The following is a 24,106-nucleotide window of genomic DNA, read 5'->3' on the forward strand; positions in this document are numbered from 1 at the left end:
ATGACGTGACACCACTATCCATATACACTCCACCTTTGCATCGTTTCATGTTAAGAGATCGACGCACGGCCTTAGAGATGACTGTTGACAAATTGAACATTTTTGGCGGCAAGGAGCCATGGAACCCCTCTGACTGGACGGCAAGCGACGACCGTGTGCGCGGAGGCTCTTCCCAATCCTATTTTCACGCCAATGCATACGAACCTATAGCACGCTTCTACGGCGAGCTGGACTACAAGACTCTTGGTGGTGCTGGATTTGCTTCCCAACGTACTACTGGTGAGAATCGTTCGTGGGATCTGAGCTGCTACACCGGCATCGAATTGGACATTGAGAAAGCCGACACGAAGCGCTACACTTTCAATCTCAAGGACGAATTACTGGCAAGGGATCCAGAAAATGGACGAGAGCAGGCGAGTGTGTCGTATGAATACGACTTTGAAATTTCAGATGCTCAGGCGCAGGCGGAGAGCACTGTCATCTACATTCCGTTTGACAACCTGAATGCTACGTATCGTGGCAGGGAGAAGGAAGATGCACCGCCACTGAACACGACGAGTGTAAAGCGATTCAGTATCATGATGAGAAGCTTTTTCGCAACTCAAGAGGGGCCATTCTCTCTGTCTATCAGATCCATCTCTGCTGTGGCTAGGCGGAAAGATGGGGAGGATGCGCGGTCAATGGTCAGTGAGAAGGACACCGGCGTGTTGGTTCCACGGTCAGCAAAGTGGATGGTACGTTCTCAACTATCCTAACCCTGATGTTGCGATCGCTAACGAAGACGGAGCTGTAGCTTGCACCAGCAGACCATGGCAATTGGAGACAATTTGGTCAGTCTACGCTGGGGGTCATTGCCGGCATCACAGTCTTTGGATTTCTCGCGGTTGGTCTGCTGCACTTGACTGTGTGTAAGCGAGGCTGAAGGCTGTGCGTGACAAGCAGCGTGCCGTACAGCATGCTTTCAATGAAAATTTGTACAAAGTTGATATGCAACCTAAGAACGAAAAACTAAAATGGCAAAAGGGCAGATCATTTCTACATAATACTGAATTCTTTTCTTGACTCGAGATGTCCGTGCGCTTATCAGGTTCACAGGATTGGTTCCAATGCGGTCGGAGCCGCGATCCGCTTCAGGAACTCAAATCCACTATCCATTCTATTCGCTCAACTGGGTCATCAACATATGAGAGGGGCAATGTATGTCGCGCCAGAGCTGCAAGTCGAAAGCAACTGCGTACGCTCATCCTCAATCACCACAGCTTACCAGTTTTGGTCAAGAGAACGCACAAAGCTCGACCGAAAGCACTGATTGGATAAAACTCCTTTGTGGCCTCTAAGCTTGGACCTGAGTGAAGCCGAAAATGGCCAACGAGATCCACTCAACAAGAACAGATAGGTACCTGGAATGGAGAATACACGTGGCCGCCTGACAAACCTGCTGCTACATTGGAACCTGGATGACTCCCGAACGAGGAATATTAGCCCCGTCTATGGCAGTGGCAGTCCAATTTCAAATCGAAAGCCTATATTGATGCAGTCGATATACGTATCGCAATCGCGGTAGCTCCAATTAGCTTATCTGGATCAATACCCGGGAAATACACAAACATGGCGCCAAAGTAGAACCCATCAGCCATGTCCTGATCACCGGCAGGTCGGGACATCGGTCTTCGATAGAGGATTTTAGTGTCCGAAGCAGGCTTCCTATTGGCCAATGGTATTCACAAGCACTCCGTTCCCGCTCCGGCTCCATCGGGGTTTTTCGCAATCGCGATGTATTGTAGAGAGATCCATGACTTCGGTGGCGCGGTATCCTTTCCCTAAACACATTGCTCAGGTCCCTCTCGCTCTCTTTTATGTGGGCTGTGGGGCCGTCGATGCTACGCGAACTGGTAGGTGAGATTTGCTCTACGTGAAACGCAAATGCGCTGCGAGAGATTTTGCGGCTGTTTCTCCCAGCCTGGGCATGACGCTGCGACAAATTCCGACTCTGCTCAGCTTTCTCCGCATGCATGCATCATCTTCATTATCTTCCTTTGCCTATACTACTGCTGCTTTGCCTTTCCACTGGAATGTTTGCGGCGCTTTCCTTTAGCGATTTGCGAGATGCGACTTGCTCACAATTCTCCTTCACCAACCATATAGCGATCAGCAACCCTTTCGCGCGACTACTATAGTGCTCATTTAGCTTCTTGGTTGGCGCGATTCGCGACGGCTCGTAGAAAGTGGAGCTTACACACTAAATACTTACGCTTTATGTTCCCCCAATGCATTAGCATCATCCATCATTCTTAGTATTCTCAGTATCGTCAACTCAGCAACATTTTGAGGTAGAGAGTAGACGCCTGGTGTTTGCGGCTGCTAACAGATGCTTGGAAACAACAGCAACGTTGGAGATATAACATTATTCTGGAAATCGCCTGCACTATACACCCACCTTTTCAATTACGTAGTTCACATATAAGTAACGGGCACATCTACGATATCACTTGGCGCGACGCCAGTGGCGCCCCAATACAAGATGGACTCTTCACAGCAAATATCCGAGAAAGATCTCGAAAGAGGGAATTCAGGGAGTAAGATCTCACACTGGCGATTAGTCTGGGAGCAAGGCCTTGTCACCGACGAGGTGCGGAATGCATCATATAAGGGCAGCGGAACCGAAGACGATCCGTATCTAGTAGAATGGCTGGAGCACGATCCAAGAAACCCATTGTTATGGCCGTCATGGAAGAAATGGGTTATGGCGCTGACGATGGCGTTTGCGACACTGGCAGTGTCGTTCTGTTCAAGTGCTTATGCGGGAGGTATGTGCCATCTCATCGGACTCGATATTGAGAGAAGAGAAAGGCTGATTATTACAGGTGAGACGGAGATGGTTGTGGAGTTTGGGGCAAGCGAGGAGCTCGTGACTGCAGGACTGTCAGTTTTTGTCCTTGGGTTCGCCCTAGGTACGTCGTTGTATAACATCCAAATGAATTCTGCAGTAGTTGACGTTCACAGGACCTATGTTTTGGGGACCTCTTTCTGAGCTATACGGCCGCCAGTATCTTTACATTTTTACCTTTGGTGCATTCGCGGCGTTCAATGCGGGCTTCGCCGGCGCGCAAAACATCTGGACTGTTATCATCTGCCGCTTCTTCGCGGGATCCTTTGGGTCGTCGCCATTGACGAATGCCGGAGGTGTTATCGCAGATATGTTTCCGGCGAAAGAACGTGGCCTCGCCATGAGCGTGTTTTCCGTCGCTCCATTCATGGGCCCAGTCCTCGGGCCCATCATTGGAGGCTTTCTGGGCATGACGGAAGGCTGGCGGTGGATTGGCGGCTTAATGGCAATCTTCTCCGGCTTCATCTGGGTCGTCGGCAGTATCATCTCGCCTGAGACCTACTCCCCAGTTCTCCTCCGTCGCCGCGCCCAAAATCTGTCCAAGATCACAGGTAAGGTCTACGAATCGCGAGCCGATCATGACCGAGGCAAGGTCACCTTTGTCAAAGTCATGTCTACCTCCCTCAAGCGCCCCTGGATCCTACTCTTCAAGGAGCCCATCGTGCTCCTGCTCTCCGTCTACATGGCCATCATCTACGGCACGCTGTACATGCTCTTCGGCGCCTTCCCACAAGTATATCAGCTGGGCCGTGGCTGGTCGCAGGGTATCAGCGGTCTTGCATTCGTAGGTGTCGCCGTCGGCATGCTGATCGCCATGGTATACAACTTCTACGACAACGAGCGATACATCCAGGTAGTCGAAGCCGAGGGCGGCTTCGCACCGCCGGAAGCTCGTCTCCCACCAGTCATCATCGGCAGCTTTGCGTTGCCGATCGGCTTGTTCTGGTTCGCGTGGACAAATAGCCCTAATATACACTGGCTAGTGAGTATTGCGGCAGGTGTTCCGTTCGGATTCGGCATGGTGCTTGTGTTTATGTCTATCATGAACTATCTGATTGATGCATACACAATCTTTGCCGCGAGTGTGCTGGCGGCGAATTCGATCCTGCGGTCCTTATTCGGTGCGGCATTCCCGCTATTCACGACGCAGATGTTTAGACGTCTGGGAATACATTGGGCCAGCACAATACCCGCGTTTCTAGCATTGGCCTGCATGCCGTTCCCGTTCCTATTTTACAAGTACGGTGCAGCGATTCGCATGCGGTGCAAATATGCGGCAGAAGCAGATGCGTTCATGGAGAAGATTCGTGGTGATACGAATGACGGGAGAGGTGACGAGACAAATGACGAGACGAAATTTGAATCAAACGACGATTCAAATCCGGAACTGGATGCAGAAGATGCGGGTCGCCACTCATCGGTGGCGCTGGAGAAGGAAGAAGAGGCCGAGCAGGAGGCGATGGATTTTTCATACGGGGCTCGGACGGACGAGCTGGTATTGGCGCCCACCAGGACCGATTGCACGCGAGCGGATAGCAGGTCTGAAAGAAGGTCTCGAGAAGTTTACGATGAAAGCCCGTACGATATCGATCGGGTAAATACGAAGGAGAGCTTCAAAGATAAGAATAGCAGCTTAAGTCTGAGCACGACTAAGTCAAGAGACTCATCGAAAAGTCCGGCGAAAGAGAGGTGAGATAGAGGTATCATTGGTTTTGAAAGCATAGCGTCATCTCAATTGTAACGTAAATTGGCACGATTGTGTGCGGTGTGTACCCATCATATCTCGAGAAGTGCCCAGGTGCTGTCGTCAACAGTTGTATAGATCATGCCTGCAGCCAACAAGTCCTCGCCACCCTTGTACACATCTGCAGGATCCATTCTTGTCTCACTCGCAATGACCTGCACATGTAGGCCCTCGTTACTCTGCTGGCTAGTGGACAAGCACATAAAAACCTTCTTCGCGTTGGCGCTTAGTCCAGCCATAGATTGTCCACCACTTGCCATGTTCATATTAGTACCAGCCTGCGCGTCATATGTCCCATTTGTGCCTGTACTCTTCTGTCCTCCATTGAGGGGACCTCTTGTGTAGTGCAGGTGCACGGCTGTCGCCTCAAGCAGATGATAGGAGACTTCGTTATAGTCTGTTACTGGCCGTATGATGGTCGCACCGACATGGCGCTTGTTGTTAAAGGACTTCAGTTTTCCGTATACGCGCGCATACTTGTTCTCGGCTAGCTTTTTTTTTCCTGAGTTATCTGCCTCGCCGAAGGGGGTGGTGGCGTCTGCATCGACCCATTGCTTGACCTCAATCGTTCCCGTACCGTCGTCGAGCTTGTATGTAACATTGGTGGCTTGCGTCGAAATGTTGCGAATCTGGCCTACGAAGGTGAGCTATCCGGCGAGGCGATGAAATTAGTCTAGACCTCTTGAAAGTAGAATTCTCCGACGAGGCGAATTCAGGAGCGAGGATGGCCAAGTAAAGGTCCCGACGTGCTATGGGCGCATTATATCAATGACATACCTGTGATATTTCTGTGTCATCTATCTTAAAGTCTCCTTCTTGTGCTGATGGGGGCGCTTCATTTATCTGCTTGATTGTGACTGGCCGGAGTGTGTCTTTGCTACGGTCCTGTTCGCGATGCTGTCAACTCTCTCGTTTCTGGAACCACAGTGATATGATTCACATACACCTCTTCCAGCACTTGGGCTCTGACTTGAATCTCCAGGGATGAAGCCACCACCGCCTGCTCCTCCTTGCGCTCCATAAGATGTCGTCGAGTAGCCACCTTCGTAACCGCCACCGTAATCTGCAAGAGTTAGCTATATGATCAGAACCTCCTAGCGCATTGACTCACTCATGTTCTCGTTTTGCTGCTGAACAGATTAGAAGAGTGAAATGGACAGAATTGTAAGTTGCAAGTTGTAATGCTACATCAGAGCGCGGGGCTAATTGAAACGCGCCAAGGCAAAAGACGCGTTTCTTGCCTCAGAGCTGTCAGGTCAGCACGTGATGACGTACCGCAACTACTATCTCATTACCTAAATCGATAAGGCTAGCCTTGCTGACGATCAGTTTTCAACCACCAACAACCACCACTACGACACTCTATAAGCCTATTTCTTCCACACACACACAACCAAGCAAGTCTCCCATAGTGGGCGCAGTCCCCAAATATGCCTACTGATGACAATGATGAGCTCGAAGGCCTTGAAAGAGAAGCCAAGGAATTCGATAAGGTACGTCAGCCCCTCTCCATTGAGCTGCCAGAGCATATCACACGAGTTGAGAAACCATGCTGACCATTTCAGGATGCAGAAATCGATCGTAAGCATTATTCTCTATACTACACTATCTAGTCTTCCCGCTACCGCGAACCAGTCTACGTCTGTAGGACGGCAGCGTGCTCTTAGATCATTTCCCCTTCCATATGCTACCCTCCCCTTTCCCCGTACCTGAAATATCCCGCGCCATGTCTCCAAATACTATGACAGCTAACACCCGCGAGCCTCGAGGGGCTCAACCATCCAACAGGTATTCTCAACGCATTCAAGCTCGATGCATACGCTGTTCTAGGTCTGCAACCGGGAATGCCGGAGTCCGACATCAAGAAGGTCTATCGCTCCAAGTCCCTTTTGATCCATCCAGACAAGACGAAGAACCCCCGAGCTCCCGATGCGTTCGACCGATTGAAAAAGGCCTCGACGGAACTTTCCGACGAGAAGCATCGGACGCAACTTGACGAGGCCATCGCCGACGCACGTATGCTCCTAATGCGCGAGAAGAAGTGGGACAAAGACAACGAGGAGCTAAAGAGTGAAGAGTTTGCGCGTGAATGGCGCGACAAGACCCGTGAGGTGCTGATCGACGCAGAACTGCGCAGGCGCAAGCAGCTTAAGGCGCAAATGCAAGAGGAAGGTCGTGCGCAAAAGAAAGAAGACGAGGAGTTGGCAGAGCGCAAAAGAAAGCGAGACCATGACCAAGCTTGGGAGGCCAGTCGTGAGAAGAGAATTGACAGTTGGCGGGATTTCAACAAGAAGGGCAAGCAAAACACTCCTGCGAAGGGCACTCCTGCAGCTGGCGGGGATGGTGGGGCTAAGAAGAAGAAGAAACTGAAAACACTTGGATGAGGTGGGATGATGGGATTTTCTTCGGTACTCAATGGAGCTTATTTACTGCGACACCGAGGGCATCTTGGTTGAGTATTTGCAATCCCGACCACCCCTGTGCATCGCATCACACCACATTACCCCGAGTGCGTACAGCTTGGTCAAGGCCAGCAAGACGACCTCCTGTACATTTAGCCTGGTGGATGCAGGCTATGAAGCTTCACACGCTTAATCCTTCTGTGCCATACTACACACAATATTACGACACCTCTGAGCGCTAGGACTGTCTGGACCACAGTCTTGACTGTACCACGATATTCCATGCCACGAACTCGATATCGTTGGATCCATCGCTGAAATCTGTTCCCGTCCGGTGACCGCCGGCCACTGACCGACCCACGATTACGTGCTGCATCAACGGCAGGAATTTAGGCACTTTCAGCAACAGCGGTGCATCCCATCGCTCCCCGTTTCCGAACCATCGACAAAGATCAGAGACCCAGGTTCAGATAAGCCTCAACGGGTCCAGACTCGGCACTGCCCTCTAGGGTACCAATTGACCGCGAGGCGGGGAGCCAGAGACATTCCCTATACACAGCACAGGACACAGTGATCGTCACTGGATAATGGATAATGGATCATGGTAAACACTGCGAAAGTGACAGTAATATTCAGTAGGCACAGATAGGAAGTTATTTCACTACAAATACTCAACAACTGAGGGGCACCACACTATCTCAACCTCTGCATCTGTCATACGACCGCCCACCGATCCTCACACGAAGTACCCAAGCAGTCAATACATACTCACTAGCGCCATTTGTTTACAAATCCCATCCTTCCCAGCGTCCTCACTTCAGCCTTCCCAGCTCCACAGTTCATCAGCCGCCAAAACCGCTCCCTTGAACAACCCAATTCTCCACCCATCCTCTACCAAGAGGTATGTTTCCTAGATATTTTACGTAAGGCGAGCTATAGCCTATAGTACTGGTGTCAGCAGTATCATAGACGTACCGCTGTGACGACTTTCTACCCTGCTGTCTCCTTACACTGGCGCTTCGACGCATCCACATTAAGCCTCGAACGAGCCTCAATGGTATCGCGATTGCGATAGGCGACCGTTCAAGGAGGCCCACAGTACCACAATGCAGTAAGCAGAGCTGGGCAGGGCTGGACAGGGCTGGCTAATCATCTCTGCTACCTCATGACCTCTTCCATCAAAGTACCCTCCCTCCCTCCATCCTCATCCTCTTGGTAGTATTGCCCTACCCGGCACGTTGGACCAATGGGAACAGTTCCGCCTCCCCAGTCCCCAACAGCAAACGCAATAAGTTGACACTTTGACAGCAAGCTAGGGCTTTGGTAAGGCAGGGCAAAGGGCAGAGAGGTAGGTGCAAAGACACTAGACAGGGTTCTCGGGTAGACTAGGCTTTAGTAGACCTCAGGAAGTCGTCACAGTAATAAGTGAAAGTAAATAAGCAAATCTGGATGGATGGATGGATGCTTCAAGGCATGTATGCCTTTCGAAGTGAGGCTGTCATTATGCGTCGTGGGTGCAGCCCGCGGCAAGAGGGTGGCCAGCAGCAGTCAATGTTGGGGACATGATTGCAGCCTGCATTATACGTACGTATGTGGTATACGTACATAGACTACTATTTACGTACGTTACTTGCTACCACGTGACATGTCTGGAAAGAGCCAGCTGTCAGTCAGTCAGTCAATTATTAGTGAGTCAGCCAGCAAGCCGCGGGCATATCTCCGTGCTTGCGTGCGGCTTGGCGGTTCATGCACGATGAAAGGAAGATCGTACGTGTGGCGTGTGTTGGTGATGGTGGTGCAGGGGCTAGGGGGAGGGGGGGGGGGGGGGGGAAAGGGAACATTAACCCTCGATCTGCGTTGCTGCGATCTGCGCCCTTGCATGCATGCAAATGGATGTATTTTAATTTTTTTTCCCATTTGACAGGGCGCCCGGTCGCCTAGGCGCATCTTGACTTGACGCCGCGGAGGCATAGGCAAAAAAGTAGCGTGGGCAGCAGGATGTGGCGGTTCGAGAATGGGATCGTAGAATTGGTGTTTGGGTGTGTGTGTCTGTGAACGGGCAACTCGCATGTTTACGGCCCTTTTGTTTTCCCTAGAACTGGGAACTTATGCATGTTTCAAAGTGAGATTCCCTCTTTATTTTGATTCCTTAATTCCTTACGGGATGGCGTTCGGTGGTTCCTAACTTTTTTTATGGATTATCATTATGACCATCATCCTTTTGCCTGGTTCTGTTTGTTTGTATATTCGTGATCATGGAGCAGTGTATATCGCTGTATGCAGCAGTAGGGCAGATACAGCGTCGGGCATAGGGTCCCCCCAATATACTGGCTTGGTATTTGATGTCGTTCCGGCCGTAGAGATGGCTTACAGATGAAGGGATAGAGGGAGGGGGTTCGTTCTGAAGTGTACATAGTACGTGCCTCCTAACTCGTCTATAGCCATAGCTAGTAGTTGTTCTAAATCCCAATCGTCAGATCCGTGCATACCCGTACCCGTCTTTAGCAATACTCAACCGCTCAACTCGAACCATTGCTATGGGCCAGGTTGTGACGTCTAGCCTTGCGCGCCTGAAGCTATCGACACTGCTGTTTGTTCAAACAAGGACACAAATGCGCTCAGCCACTTCATGTAGGAATAGATTTTGTGATGGACAATAGTCATCAGTGATATAAATTATTCGTATCATACAAACAAGCTTCGGCCCACGAAGTCGTGTATCATAAATTAGTACAATTGATTTTAGGGAACCAGACATATCCAAATGTACGCAGAACCAAATGTATCAAGCGCCGGGCTTCCAAGTCATATAATCGTAGTGCCAAAGACTACTACTTGCTACACCTCGCCTTTTACATGAAAATGAACATGGGAATCATGATGTAGCAAAAACAATCAAAACAGTAAACCACTTGGGTGTAACGATAGACGTGAGCCTTGGGCCATTGCTGGATGGAAACCATTACCTCGTAAGATGAACGACAGTCGGAAGAGACATTTGAGGTACGTCCTCATAATTGGAGAGCCAAAAGTGCATGCGAAATTATGCACGAAATTACTGCGAATTCTCCTGAGCGATCTCTATTCCAAAATCTCTCCGATATCAAGTCCACGCCTTTTTTCGCTCAGAGGAGACTCTTGGAGATGGTGGTGACCATAGCCATGTACAGGCATCTGTCCAGCACCCGTCATGTCCGAAACACCGGGGGAGAGCATTGGTGGCGTGAGATTACCACGAAGGGGAGGTAATTGAATATTGTCAACAGTAGATACGTGGCGGTGGCCATGCATAGATGACTCCATTGAAGGTGCCATGCGATTATCAGCTAGAGATGCCGATCTCGAGAAATTCGAGTATGAAGCACGCGAGGAAGCCGATGCTGGAGGCTGCATCGAGGACATGTAACTTGATGCATCTGATCCAGAGCGTGACGCTGATGTGGGAGGCTGCATTGAAGACATGTAACTTGAGGCATCTGATCCAGAGCGTGGGGTGGGATTGAAGCCGAAGTGAGGACTCCGCATCGATGAGGTACTCGCTTGAGACATAGATCCGTTGTGGAAGCTGAACATAGGCGAGGACGAGTCTGATGAAGCCGAAGGTGAGGGTGGGTTCTGCCCCCAAAAGTTGTATCGCATAGCCATTTGGTGCCCAGCTGAGGCAGGAGACTTTTCCTTTGCAGGAGGTGCCATTTGACCACTGAATCCCTGTTGGAACATATGCTGGTTCTGCAATGGCCGAGTCGGCTGGAAACTCATGGCCACAAAGTAGCAGGAAGTCTTTGCCAACTTGACGCTCACTCGAAATGGTGTTGAGTATTGAGAAAGAGTCCAGTTATATGTTCTCTCTGTGAACCCTTGCGTGACCCTATCGAGATCGACATCCATGATGGATTGAAGTGCGCCTTCCACGCCTCTGGGATCCATGGGTGCTAGATATGTGGGATCTCGGCTCTCGCGTTCGACCAACAACTCTTGTGACAAGCCCTGAAGGTCGTAATATAGAATGAATTCAGAAATCTTGCGTCCACGGACAGTACCACCGCCCAATTTGCCCTCGTAAAGACTCTCAAACATCGCGTTAGGCTTCATGATGACAAGATCCATGTTGAGATAGACGATGGCTTTTGCGGGTTGATCAAAAGAGCTCCCAAATGGATATGAGTTAGTCGGGCTGACATGAGTTGAGACTCCTGATGTCCCAGTGCCAGGCGAGCTCACGGGACTTTGGTATGTGCCAAAGCTGTCACCTGGCAGAAGGCGAGGGGCCAGCACGCCACCAAAAGAGTTAGAGCGTTGCTGGACGTCCTGATGATAATGCTGAGTCGAAGTATCTAACCTCGGAGGTAGAGGTCTTGAACTAGATGACGATGTCGAATGGCGCATCTTGTCCTTGTCGTCACGAAGTCGTGGCCTTCCTCGCTTCTTGTGAGGCACATCATGACAGTCCTGTTCCATGTGAGTCTCTGTTTTGACTGCAGCTATTCTTTAGAACGGCAAACTTACGATCTTGTTTGTTGTTATGCATCGGTTGCAAGGACGTTTGTCATCGCAACTCAGGTGAGCCTTCTTACAATGATTACATGCAGATTTCACGTGTGCTTTTGTTACACGTGCAGGCTTGTGAGTTCTGACTGGCAGCTGTGGGATTGGTGTATGTTGAGGTGCTAGCTGGAGAGGCGCTCCAAAGTACTGCGGCATGCTTTGCATTTGAGGGGGTTGGTGATAGCCATATTGATGATAGGTTTGTGGAGAGAAGTTCATTCCATTGTATGATTGAGGACCACCGAGGCGTGGTAGCGTCTGTTGATGACCATAGTGAATCTGCATCCTGGCAGCTGGAGAGGACCGTTCTGGTGTTCGTAGAATGGAAGTCCTGTGATGAGATGCAGGTGGCGTTTGTGGTAGAGGTGGAAGTGGAGGGAGCTGCGGCCTGTGATATGAAGACAGGTGCGACCTCGTTGCTTCTTCAGTGGTTCGTGAAAGCCGACGTGCAGAACCTGCGTGTATTTCTAGGCGTATATGTTCTGCATGTCCTGTATCCTCCTCCCTGTTTTCCGGTACGCTTACAGCGGGCTGATCTCCTTTGGTTACCCCCTGTACTGTGAGTACACCAGGCTGACGCGGGGGTGTAATGTCAGACATGGGCGGAGATGGGTATGCTACTAAGTCTTCGGACTTTTTCAGGGAGGGTGTGTATGTGGGATACGCGTGATGTGAGGCCTGGCAGTCCCACACCCCAGTAGACGTAACCAAAGGAGTAAGTTGCGGAGAAAAGAGCCGTACATTCATTCTGTAGCTTCTCAACAACACAGTGTGCTAGCAGCACAAGGCGGTTGGAGCGCAGGGAACTCCGGTTCGAAGAGTGAACTGCGGTGCCCTTGGAGCTAGTTCCCTTTTCTGGTCCGTGGATACGTGCAGGGCTGTGGCTGGCACCGGAAGTCTACGAGGGGAAGATCGGAAAGTACTTGGCTGTATCAGGTCAGCGAATCCGTACAGTTAATCGTGGACAAGATTATGAGAAGGGGAAAATTACTCGCGACAATTACGGACTTTGGTGGTTTATGCCAGTATTGGGAGGAAATTTTGCTTCAGATGAGGTATCGGACAATATCTTTTCGTCAATGCCTTTGTATCGAACGCTGAGCAAACAGTGCTGCAGTGTTTCAGAGGATGTCCACGTTTACAGAGCGGGTAGCAGCAGCAGACTACATATACACGAGTGTCTGCAAGCACAGACAAGGCGATGTGACTTCCAGTGGGGTGCGGCTGTATGAAGAGGGTGATGGATGACTTTACGGAGGGGATCCTGTTTGCTCGACTGGCTTAACTCCGTGGATGTAAATCGGTATTTGGGGAGAAGCGAATGAATCTACATAACACTGTGCTAGATCGGGAAAGCACGCGACGTAGTAAGAGTGATGGGAAAGGTCGTTGGGTGAGTAACAGTTTGGTGCAGCAACAATGTGTAAAGAATGGACCACGCCGGAGATCATGAAAGTAGTCCAGTACGTAGAGTTGAGAATGGTATCTAGTGTACGTTGACAACGAGTAGACTAACAAAGCAGTAAGAAGGGTTCTGCATTGCACCATCATCCCCTGCACACCTGCTGGTCTTTGCTCCCCCCCACGGTGGATCTGCGGCCTGCACCACGTACCCAGATAGTCTTCAGATGATGACATGACGGCCAGTCTGTGCCTTTGAGTCTGCGTCTGCCTGGTCCTGGTAGCATATCACGCATTACAAATGGACAGAGCATATCGATTTGATGATATGAGAGCTTCGATGGATAGAGTCAAACTTGACCTGGCTATGACAAGTAACAAGTACTCATCATACATGACAGCAAAGCAAAGAAGACAACAGCAGAATCGGACGAAGATGGGAAGGGGGAGGGGGGGGGGGATGATCGGTGGAGCAGACAGCGGGAGTGGAGCTGCCCGATCTGCCTACGTTGATTACTATGAAGAGGCTAGTGTGAGTGTGAGATGTGGTCATGGACATTCCGAGAGTGCCCATTGCTCGCCAGAAAAGCATCAATTAGTTAGCAGCGTAGCGTGCATCAAACACCCTTGGCCAGTGTTTGACATGGATATTGAGATGGACATTGTGGTCAGCGTTATTAGCACCAGCATTGACGTTGACGTCGATATCGGCATGGAGATTGACATTGAAATTGACAACTGACACTGACATTGACACTGACACTTGACAAGCACAAGCTTATGATTGCTAGGGCCGATCCAGCTGCAACGTGCCAGGAGTTCACTCATTGTCACTCTAGAGGACCGGGAGTCTAGAGTCTAGTCCATACTATTACTACTACTGTAACAGCAGCCTGTCAATGAAGTCAATTCGATAGGCCCTAACCTACTGAGGAACGACAGCGGCGCCCTCTCACGCTTGTGAATAGCGTCCCAAGTCTTCCGGATTGGTGTTAGTGTGTTGACACTGGCTCTAACGTTAATGGATTCATTAGTCTGTCCGAATGGCCGACGCCGACATTTGCAAACATCCATGCAATCGTGCTGAACTGTACTGCACGTACCCCGCGTGACATGTCCTTCCATGCCTTTTCCCAGTCTTTATCTAATTATCAATGCCGCCGTTGTGGCCATGAGGAGTCTTCACCCGGGCGCTCACTCTGCGTACTACGACTACTATGTCGTCGAGACTGTGAGATCCCGCTGTCAGAGCGGATGCGGTGCACAGTGGCAGCACAGAAGGGTCTGCGGGAGCCTTTTGCTTTTCCATGCCCCCAGTGCTGGCGCTTCGGACGAAGCCAACCACCATCGTTGCCACTATTACTCTCTGATTATACAATGCAGGTCTTACGCTTCTTCATCAGCACAGATTCATCGCTCAAGTCTGGTGTGGCGTTCGATGGCATCCCTCGCGGGGACCGCGACCAGCCTAGACTAATTAACCTCATGGTAGACCAGCCTGAACATTTGTTTTGGTCTTCGAGGTGCCTCACCCAGGAACGCTTTACGCGCCCAGTTCAGGGTTGTCATCGTGGCGTCGACTTCTCCAGACCCTCCGCTACCGATGTCTTTGACGACCTCTCATCAGAGCTTCCGGTTGAGACTCCGCTATCACGAGGGACGGCGGCAGTCTCGTTCAAGCTGTCAAGCCACAGCAACCTTCACAGCCATCTCTGTGGGGCTGGAGTCGTGAATTTCTCATGGCGCAGTTTCGCTTGGAATTAGATCCTCTAATCTTGATGGAGTTAGTCGACTCTTCCGTGGCGCATATCACCCATCCATCGTCCCAGTTCAATTGACGCTTGGTGTTTGTTATACAGTAGGAATGTAAGCGTTCCGTTGGTAAGCCACAAGAATTCAGCTTGGATAGTTGGATGGTACCGTCCTCTATCGTGCATCTTTGACTTTATTCTTTGGCAGAGGCTTCCGCAAAGAGCGTGAAAAGCATGAAATAACCGTGCGATGTGCCGGTGTTTGCATGAACACCAGAGATACAACCAGGCTTGAGAAAGGTATGCTGGCTGAGTACTCCTGCTTCGTACTTAGGTCAAGGAGTGTATCGTAAATATGGTCAGTCACAGAGTGTACAGCTGAGTTAGGCCATGTAGACGGTCAGCTTCGCATTGTCCAGATTCATGAAAACAGGAAATCGCGATTGCATAGCATCTCGTTTGCTGGTGCTGCTCTCGACCCCAGCGGCCGTCCTACGAGAAACTATTACGAGATTTCAAGTCTAATGTAGTCCATGATCTGAGGCATGCCGGCTTGGCTTTGGCTCGTTTCTACTCTCAGCTGAATCAAGTTAAAGCTGTTTTTGGTTCGCGGGCGGCTGATAGACGGCGAGTGTAACTAACTGCCTCGTACTTGAGCCGGGGAAAGGGACAGGCGGTAACTCTAGAGCATTTTGAGATCGTTCAGGTGGTGATCTGGGGTCGCCGAGCCGTTGAAAAGTCCGAGAGACGGGCGCGGGAGCGATGAGATCCAGGGATCCGCATCTCAGACTAACTTTAGATGGTCATATAGCCGTGTATAGCTATAGCATTGGCACCCATGGCAAAACTGGGACGAAAGAGATTTCGCAGCCATCAAGCGTGTGTTGGTGTAAGCGAGTGTGTGATTCGCAATGAGTCTCTCCTGTGATTCGCAAAGAGGCTCCTGGTACAACGGCGCTGCCACAGGCTACTGACCCGTAAAGAAGGGCGTTCAAGCGATGCGTATCTTCCGAAGTCAAACGCCGTGTTGCGTACGTATAATTAGGTATTATCGGTATGATGACCTCGATACTGTAAGTCTTTACCTGGAACCTGGTAGCATACATGGGTGATGGAAATGTCCGACGCGCGTGCGGACGGCAACAAGCTCCGACCCGGGAGATAGGAGCAAGGTAAGGTTATCGTATCGGGCTTTATTACTGGTATGTCTTCCCAGCTTGTACAGCCTAACAAAGGTCCATTGCAAAGTGGCTGAACGGCTGAAAGGACAAGGGCAGAGGAACGAAGAGAGCAGTCCTGTGTCGAACGTCGCGTTGGATCGATCGATGGTGCGCGCTCAGCTGGCGCTGATGCGGATACTGATTCTGGTACTGGTACTGGTCCTGGTACCGTTGATCCAAGATGCCCAGACGATAGAAGGACAAGGCGTCATAGACGTGAGGTACTATTACTCTGGATGGGACTTGGCGAGGTATCGAGTACCTATCCCTATGTCTAGACCCACGACTCTTTGCTTGCTGGAAACTTGAGGTGAGGGCATGGATAGTGCATTTTTACGGAGTTGGTCCGTGATGATAGGACTTCTTAGGACTCCTAGAGAGAGAGAGAGGGGGGGGGGGGCGGTTACATGCAACGCAGTATTAGGTACGTACCTAGTTAGCCACGCCAGGCGCTCAGCTGCGACCACCAAAAGGTTCACATCTCCCTCCATCCATTCCAAATTTTGGCTGCACACCACACACACCACCATAAAGTGAGGCTATCGAGATCGCGATTTAAACCTTCAGACTTTTATCATTGCCATGATTAGTCGTTTTGCAAATCACATCTATGTTTGCTGTGCAGGACCGCACGCGCAGCAGGTCTTGCTTACATTCGAGACACCTCCAGGGACATCGGTAGGCAGGTTCACATAATGTTTTGTGTATGCAATGGTGCAAAACGCATGGATGAATTCTGAATTTTTGTTTATGTCGTCCTGGAGCACATGACACATGTACATATTCGGTTCATTCCGGATGTGCGCAAGGACTCAGCCTGCAGGGGAGTATAATCGACTCTTTCTGCGCCATGCATGACAGAGGAGACAAGGGAGGTTCCGCTGTCAAACTCGCATGCCGTATCGTGACGACAGGAGTGCATGTCCTGGGTCATTAGACTCGCATTGGTATATCCTACCCCTACCCTCGCAATGTTGCACGCAGCCTGGAGTCTTGCACCTAAGTATATACTGATTAGTGGCTACTTCGGCATGAACGTCTTCAGGACTCGGGGGCTCTGGAAACCGAACCCTCTCTTTATCAGGTAATCAGGTCATGTTGCGCCACAGGCGCCTATGTCTTTGTACTCGTCGCTTAGCTTGACTGCTCATTCCCTTCATATGTAGGGTCAGCTTGCTTTATTCGGCGACTTAGATACGCAAAACCACCAATGTTGATCTAAGCGCTGATTGCGACCCAAAGTCAAATGTGTGAATGGTAATGCCTACAATACCTCGGTAAAGGAAGCCTTGAGGAATAGAGTTCTGTTATGTGTAATGCTGTAGCCGCGACATGTATGTATTACAGCAATAATGCACTGCCCAGGATAGGAAAACCTTGCTTGAGCTAAAAGTTACAAGGGATTGCAAGTAGACAGACATCCATATGTAAGAACCTATCATTAGCGTGCTATACCATTCATCAAAAAAATTGTTTGTAGCTACAATCATAGCACGATGTAACCATCGGTATATTACGTAGCGCTTGGTAACTTGAAAGGTGCAGAATTCTCGTATTCTTCTCGAGAAATGGTCGGTCAAAGAATAGATAGTGTATTGACTAGTCGCTGGAGGTTCCGATGATATTGATGCGCGCTAAAAGCTGAGAAGGTATCTACTATATGGTCCATAACATGAATACCTATTGCGATGTCTTCGGGAAGTGAAGTACAATCTTCTTATAGCTTTACTTATACAACGCCTTCGAGTTCCATGCTCCCTCGGAAGATTTTCCAGCAGGCGCAGGGAACAACAGGGAACAGGGAACAGGGAACTTGAAGCTGTTCCCTCGTTCCAGGGTCGCGGTTCTGGGTCTGGGGCCGTTGTGGGCAAACATCGGGTGCTTTTCGCCATACTTCCATCCGGAGACGGTCTAATCTATCCGATGGCGTTTCCAGAAGGACGCGCAATAAATTATCCTCGCTATGCTTCCCAAGTCGTCGGTATCGGACTCCATAGCCTCAGGCCTGTTTTCGGAAGAGCGACAGCTGTGGGCACTTATGTCTTCTCGGCAAATGGCTGTGAGAACAAGATCGCTTGCTGGCCTGCTCTGTGCTTATAGTAGGTTGAATGATGGATAACCTATCTATATATCGTCGGAAATCCCGCCATTGTAAGGGAACTGGTCACAGTCATCACACTGCCACGGACAGTCTTCCGCCATCTGACTTTCTTGCACTCTACATCCTTACTACCTAGATAGGTATTAGCTTACTTGTCTAGACCCGATCCGGCCACGCTATTCCCATCTGGGTTGCGATGCAACCATAAGGGGATGGCGAAGAACTCAGGCTCATGCCTCCGGTGGAGAAGGCGCATTCCCACGCTCTATAGCAAGCGCCTTCCTTGTTCGGGTCAAAGTGTATTTCATTTCTGATATTGATTCATCTCCTGGAATATTAATCAGAATAATATCAATAGCTGGATAATTCTAGCCTTCGTGATATCTGTGCATACCGCACGTATCGTCAAGCCACCGCTATGTTTTCCTCTTTTTGGCCGGTCTGCCAAATTTCTCCTGCTTCTTCGCCTTGAGCTTTCGATCTTTACGAACGTCGTCAACTCCACGCAGTTCGTTCTTCGCGCCACCATCCTTGAACTTGCCGATCCGTTTCTCCTTGGCTTCATTGACACGTTTCTTTTGCGTATGATAGTCGTCTCTGTATTTGTCTGCCTCCTTTGGTGCCTTCTCAGTTTGGTGTTTGTACCGCCGTCCAATGCTGTGCATCTTCGCTCGTGACGTTTCCGTTTCCCCGGTTCGAGGCAACCGATCGAGCTTATTTGACTTCTTCCATGCATCAAATCGTCCGCTCCTAAAGCTTGCTGCTATCTTCTGCCCGCTTTCCCCGACTATCATTTTGGCGCCCTTGGACCCGTCCTCGTCGTTCGCCCGGGCCACATACTTTTTACTTTTCTTGTCCCACCTCATACCCCGCGCTTTCGTTGCCTCTGCAAATCCTCGTGATTCGTCGTTGTTGAGATCCATTGTCGCTCCGCGTGAGGCTTCTACAAAATTGCTATTACGTCCCGATGTGTCATATGATCCGGACTGTACGCCATAGGCTTTATCTTCGACGAGGTTGAGGGACTTCGGAGCGTACGACATGAAATGATCCGGATCTTCCCATGCGTTATTTGCGACTGAGCTCGAAGGCTGGGTCTGTGTTACGGTAATCTGCAACTCGTCTTCTGAGTCAGGGTCCAGCTGCTCAATGGCCTCAGGGTTCACGTCGTTGTTGCCATCTGTCGTGTCTTTAGCCGTATCGAATTTTGTTATGTCTGGAATGGCGTTGGCTCCATCAATGTCTTTGGCTCGCTGTCGCCATGGGTCTATTCTTTCCCGACGCTTTCGCATGATTTCAGCAGCCTCTGCCCCGCTACCTCGTTTCCCGATTTCAAATATCGTCTCACTGGGTCGAAAGCCGCTCACTCTTGCAAGCATCTTTTCGCGCTCCAGTTCGGCATCATTAGTTTCGTCTGTAAACAGCCAGTTGAGCTCTGCGGAGCTACGAGATGAAAGGATTTCACGGGAGCGTTTGGCACTCTCGCTAGATGCCGAATTACGTGTGCGCATGTACAGCTTTTCTCCCTTCACCGCCACAGAACGAAGATTGGCAAGATCGTCGTCCTCATCGATTAGCTTATTGACATATTCGCACGCTTTCCCCAGCTTATCGCGAACAAGACCACCCACCACTACATCTTGGGCGAAATTGGGCGGCTCTCCAGACCTTCCCAACACAAGCCTTTTGCTCAGAAACAATTGAAGATCCAGTAGGTACGGCATGTCCGAGTCCCGTACCAGACTATAGCTCCAGCCCTTGTTACCGGCTCGGGCTGTTCTCCCGACCCGATGAACGAAGACCTTGGGCTGTGGCGGGAAATCGTAGTTGATGACATTAGCGAGAATGGGCATATCTATACCTCTAGCAGCAACATCGGTGACAACGAGAATATTTGATAGACCTGCACGAAACTCCTCGACTTGCAACTTGCGCGCCGTTTGGTCCAAGGAACCGTAGACGTAGGAAATTGCATACCCTGCTGATCGTAGCAGCGCTGAAACATATTCAACGTGATGCTTTGTTGCCGTGAATATGATTGTCGAGAATTCGGTTGGCAACTCGTTTGGTGCCGGCCCATCAGGGCCTCGTTTACGCTTCTTCCCAGAACTTTGGTCTCTCGTCCTCTGTGCGTTCTCTGTTGCACCAAGTGGCATCTTTATGACGTCTTGTAACACATTCAGAAGGGCACCATCTTTGTCTGCACTCTTCAGTGTGAAGAAAGCGCTCTGTAGATCGGGGGATAGCTTGGTTTCTGCGTCTAAGCGAATAAGCTTGGGGTCTTGGAGGCCAGCGCGCGCGAATTCGACGAGGGACTTCGGGAGCGTTGCGGAGAACAGTAGACTTTGTCTTGACTGTGGAAGTGCGTGGAGAATTTCTGCAAGTTGAGCCGCGAAACCCATCTCGAAGAGCCGATCGGCCTCATCGAATACGATGTATTGTACCGCCGATAAGTCCAGACCCATTTCAACTTTGAGGTGGAGAAATCGACCAGGAGTTGCGATTATAATATCAGGATTTGAGGTCATGGATCCAAACTGTTCTTCCAGGCTGTCACCTCCAACGAGCAGGACAGTGCGCAAATCCGTCCCACGACCAAGTTCTTTGATGACCTTCAGAGTCTGCAGAGCTAATTCTCTTGATGGCGACATAACTATGCCTCTAGCTCCAACTTTCACGCTATGCGCCTTGAGCTTCTCCACCATAGGTATAACAAAAGCTGCTGTCTTCCCAGAACCCGTTCTGGCCATTCCCACCACGTCTTGCCCATCCATAATGACAGGGATTGCCTTACGCTGAATAGGCGTAGGGACTGAGAAGCCTTTGCGTGTGATTGCTTTGAGCAAGTGGGAATTCAGACCCATGGCTTGGAATCCGCCGCTCTTCTTTACACTTCTGCCTTTCAGATTGGTCGTTTTCCTGTTGGATGCAGCCTGGCGAGCTGCAATGTAGGCTTCATCATCGCTGCTATCTTCTCCAATGTCATTGAGTCCAAGCTCTTGCTCGCCAGCCTGCGGTTTCTGCGCCTTAGCGGATGCGGGAGGCGGCAGTATGCTATCGGAGTCGTTGGCGTCATCTTCAGACTGATCGTAAAGATCCTTCGATATGTCGAACTCGTTCTCGGAGAGCGCGGGAGAAGCCGCGCGTGGTCCCATGGTGTTGAAGTCTGCTTGCGAGGCAGATGTGGGTGAGAAGTGCTGCCCGCGCGGTCGTTTGAAGTTCTCGAAAAATTAAAGTGGGGGTGAAATCTTGGCGCTGAACTTTTTCTCGCTATGAAGCGGCTCGCCGCAAGACTCCCGAAACCACAGTTCCTAATAGCTCGCTGTGAAGATTGCGTCTCCGATGATATGGCACCAGCAGATGTCACTGGCCGTGTACGACCAACAAAGCCAAAGAAACAGGCACGCGCTCTCAAGAGAAAACGCGACGATGTCTCAGCTGAGCACCTAGAGCAAGCGGTCGCAGATTTGGCAAGTCAGGAATATTAATCAACCGATACGCGTGTAACTAATATATATCACAGGACGTCAAAAATGGCACATTCAAAGACTTTGCAGACCTCCCACTGTCCGAGCCCACCAAGTCTGGACTCAAGGCAGCCCATTTTTCTGCTATGACAGACATACAGGCCAAGGCCATACCCCTCGCACTCAAAGGCGCAGATATCCTCGGAGCCGCAAAGACTGGTAGTGGGAAGACACTTTCGTTTCTGGTTCCCGTCCTCGAGAACCTCTACCGTGCGCAATTGGTTGGCCAAGATGCAGGCTTGGGCGCAATGATTATATCACCAACTCGAGAGCTCGCTATCCAGATTTTCGAAGTCTTGCGGAAGATTGGCGGTAAAGGGCATCTGTTCGCGGCTGGTCTGGTCATTGGTGGAAAGAGCTTGAAAGACGAGGCGAACGCGCTCGAAAGAATGAACATCCTAGTGTGTACGCCTGGCAGAATATTGCAGCATCTCTCGCAGACTGCGACTTTCAGCGTAGACAACCTCAAGATGCTTGTTCTTGATGAGGCTGATCGTATATTGGACATTGGGTTTCAAAGTGCACTCGACGCGATCATAGAATATCTGCCCCCAGACCGGCAAACACTCCTTTTCAGTGCTACACAAACCAAAAAAGTCTCCGAATTGGCGCGACTGAGTTTGAAAGAGCCAGAGTATATCGCCGTTCACGAAGCAGCTTCCTCGGCTACACCCAAAACGCTTCAGCAAAATTATGTTCTGACGCCATTGCCCGAGAAACTGGATACATTGTGGAGCTTTATTCAGAGTAGTAAGAAGAGTAAAATACTTGTTTTCCTGTCGTCTGGGAAGCAGGTGAGATTTGTATACGAGACTTTCAGAAAGATGCAGCCGGGTATATCTCTTCTACATCTTCACGGACGGCAGAAACAAACTGCAAGGCTTGATATAACGTCAAAGTTCTCTTCGTCGCAGCAATCTTGTCTTTTTGCCACAGACGTGGTAGCTCGTGGATTAGATTTTCCTGCTGTTGACTGGGTGGTGCAGCTAGATTGCCCCGAAGATGCAGACACGTATATTCACCGCGTTGGGCGCACGGCACGATACGAGCGTGAGGGTCGAGCAGTCTTGTTTCTCGATCCAAGTGAGGAGGAAGGTATGCTCAAGAGACTTGCACATAAGAAGGTCCCCATCGAAAGAATCAATGTGCGCGTCAAGAAACAGCAGAGCATCAAAGAACAAATGCAAAATCTTTGTTTCAAGGATCCGCAACTGAAATACCTAGGACAGAAGGCTTTCATTTCATACGTCAAATCTGTCCATCTACAGAAAGACAAAGACATATTCGATGTGAATGCACTGAAGCTGGAAGAATTTGCTGCCAGTATGGGTTTGCCTGGTGCACCGAGGATCAAGTTCAGGAAGGGAGACAATTCCAAAGAGCTGAAGAATGCTCCAAGACAATCCCTTGTCATCTCAGACGAAGACGACAGCGATAGCGAGGCCGCAGTAGACGGAGAGGCACCGAGCAAAGCGAAGAGCAAGAAAGACGATGCAGTCCGGACTCGATATGATCGAATGTTTGGACGAACCAACCAGGACGTTCTAGCACCTCACTACGCGAAGTTGATTCACGAAGAAGACGACATGGCCTCAGGTTCAAAGGGACAAACGAATGTTCATGGACTCGAACAACCAGATAGTGACGATGATTTCCTCAATGTCAAGCGACGCCACGGTGTTGATGACGATCTGAGCCTATACCACAATATCGAGAACGCGGATGCCATTGATGGAAACTATAACAAGAAAATCATCAATATACCCGGAACGCTTGAGCCTCTGGTAATAGATAGTAAACGACGAGAAAAGCTGCTGCAATCTAAAAAGAAAGTCACGAAGCTGAAAGAGAAGGGCACTAAGCTCATATTCGATGACGATGGCAATGCTCATCCGATATACGAGCTCGAGGATGAGGTTGCTTTCAAGTCTAAGGGTGCTCCCGAGGATCAACGCAGGCAATTCGTGGAACAGGAAGCCGAGAAGGTCAAACAAGCCGACATCAGTGACAAGGCTCTGGCGAAGGAGAAGAAAAGGGTCAAGAAAGAGAAGCGCAAAGCTCGTGAGAGGGCTGAGGATGAGGATGGCGAGGATGTGCAGCTCGAAAACGGTGGAGACGCATTCGCCGATTTTGTTGCAGACGCTGCGAGCTCAGGGGGTGAGGGTGACGAGTCGCAAGAAGTCGAGCGGCCGAAAGGGAGGCCAAAGAAATGGTTTGAAGACGATTCAGACGAGGACGAGGCGGCACAGAAGAAACGAAAGAAGAACAAGAGAAGTGCTAGAGACGCGGGAGATCTGGAGACTTTTGAGGATCTTGAAGCGATGGCAGCAGGACTTCTGGCTTCTGGCTAGTGTGAATTTCCAACATCTAAGCTTATGTAAATATATGGTAGATTCCTTGTTCAGATGCGAACCGAAGATTCGTGCAGATAGTATTGTGGAAGTGCGACTGCTGCAATGCTATTGGGTTATGGAGCCACCCTTGCTACTCGCCCGTGAAGCTAGAATATGATTTGTTAGTCATACAAG

At 50.2% G+C, this 24,106-nt stretch overlaps 9 protein-coding genes across 9 annotated transcripts; 6 read left to right on the forward strand and 3 right to left on the reverse strand.

Moving 5' to 3' along the window:
• Window positions 1-9: 9 nt before the first annotated feature.
• Window positions 10-1,070, forward strand: EJ05DRAFT_472494 (CIA30-domain-containing protein). The gene is made up of 2 exons (XM_033743196.1): window positions 10-734; window positions 794-1,070. The coding sequence occupies exons 1-2, from the start codon at window positions 78-80 to the stop codon at window positions 920-922; spliced, it is 786 nt and encodes a 261-aa protein (XP_033603963.1). The 5' UTR covers window positions 10-77; the 3' UTR covers window positions 923-1,070.
• Window positions 1,071-2,268: 1,198 nt separating this feature from the next.
• On the forward strand, window positions 2,269-4,811 carry EJ05DRAFT_174521 (MFS general substrate transporter). Its single transcript, XM_033739541.1, has 3 exons — window positions 2,269-2,807; window positions 2,865-2,951; window positions 3,004-4,811. Exons 1-3 carry the CDS (start codon window positions 2,522-2,524, stop codon window positions 4,578-4,580), a joined length of 1,950 nt encoding a protein of 649 aa, XP_033603964.1. The 5' UTR covers window positions 2,269-2,521; the 3' UTR covers window positions 4,581-4,811.
• On the reverse strand, window positions 4,664-5,652 carry EJ05DRAFT_496427 (replication factor A2; the record flags this gene model as incomplete). The annotated part of the gene is made up of 3 exons (XM_033746389.1): window positions 4,664-5,278; window positions 5,409-5,516; window positions 5,572-5,652. The coding sequence occupies 3 exons, from the start codon at window positions 5,650-5,652 to the stop codon at window positions 4,664-4,666; spliced, it is 804 nt and encodes a 267-aa protein (XP_033603965.1).
• Window positions 5,653-6,061: 409 nt separating this feature from the next.
• EJ05DRAFT_496428 (DnaJ-domain-containing protein) lies at window positions 6,062-7,015 on the forward strand (the record flags this gene model as incomplete). Its single annotated transcript, XM_033746390.1, has 3 exons — window positions 6,062-6,124; window positions 6,197-6,212; window positions 6,420-7,015. The coding sequence occupies 3 exons, from the start codon at window positions 6,062-6,064 to the stop codon at window positions 7,013-7,015; spliced, it is 675 nt and encodes a 224-aa protein (XP_033603966.1).
• A 2,937-nt stretch (window positions 7,016-9,952) lies between these two features.
• EJ05DRAFT_174586 (uncharacterized protein) lies at window positions 9,953-12,461 on the reverse strand. The gene is made up of 2 exons (XM_033739542.1): window positions 11,540-12,461; window positions 9,953-11,482 (listed from the first exon to the last, which is right to left on the reverse strand). Exons 1-2 carry the CDS (start codon window positions 12,323-12,325, stop codon window positions 10,115-10,117), a joined length of 2,154 nt encoding a protein of 717 aa, XP_033603967.1. The 5' UTR covers window positions 12,326-12,461; the 3' UTR covers window positions 9,953-10,114.
• Window positions 12,462-14,061: 1,600 nt separating this feature from the next.
• EJ05DRAFT_174612 (uncharacterized protein) lies at window positions 14,062-14,787 on the forward strand. Its single transcript, XM_033739543.1, has one exon. The coding sequence runs from the start codon at window positions 14,093-14,095 to the stop codon at window positions 14,741-14,743; it is 651 nt and encodes a 216-aa protein (XP_033603968.1). The 5' UTR covers window positions 14,062-14,092; the 3' UTR covers window positions 14,744-14,787.
• A 1,047-nt stretch (window positions 14,788-15,834) lies between these two features.
• Window positions 15,835-16,331, forward strand: EJ05DRAFT_521734 (uncharacterized protein; the record flags this gene model as incomplete). The annotated part of the gene is made up of 2 exons (XM_033748771.1): window positions 15,835-15,902; window positions 15,947-16,331. 2 exons carry the CDS (start codon window positions 15,835-15,837, stop codon window positions 16,257-16,259), a joined length of 381 nt encoding a protein of 126 aa, XP_033603969.1. The 3' UTR covers window positions 16,260-16,331.
• Window positions 16,332-18,042: 1,711 nt separating this feature from the next.
• EJ05DRAFT_460380 (ATP-dependent RNA helicase dbp10) lies at window positions 18,043-21,231 on the reverse strand. Its single transcript, XM_033742609.1, has one exon. It carries the CDS (start codon window positions 21,204-21,206, stop codon window positions 18,468-18,470), a length of 2,739 nt encoding a protein of 912 aa, XP_033603970.1. The 5' UTR covers window positions 21,207-21,231; the 3' UTR covers window positions 18,043-18,467.
• Window positions 21,232-21,358: 127 nt separating this feature from the next.
• Window positions 21,359-24,044, forward strand: EJ05DRAFT_460382 (DEAD-domain-containing protein). The gene is made up of 2 exons (XM_033742610.1): window positions 21,359-21,521; window positions 21,575-24,044. Exons 1-2 carry the CDS (start codon window positions 21,399-21,401, stop codon window positions 23,927-23,929), a joined length of 2,478 nt encoding a protein of 825 aa, XP_033603971.1. The 5' UTR covers window positions 21,359-21,398; the 3' UTR covers window positions 23,930-24,044.
• Window positions 24,045-24,106: the final 62 nt, after the last annotated feature.

This window comes from Pseudovirgaria hyperparasitica (genome assembly GCF_010093815.1).
Source record: "Pseudovirgaria hyperparasitica strain CBS 121739 unplaced genomic scaffold EJ05scaffold_2, whole genome shotgun sequence".
Classification (NCBI taxonomy): Eukaryota; Fungi; Ascomycota; class Dothideomycetes; order Acrospermales; family Acrospermaceae; genus Pseudovirgaria; species Pseudovirgaria hyperparasitica.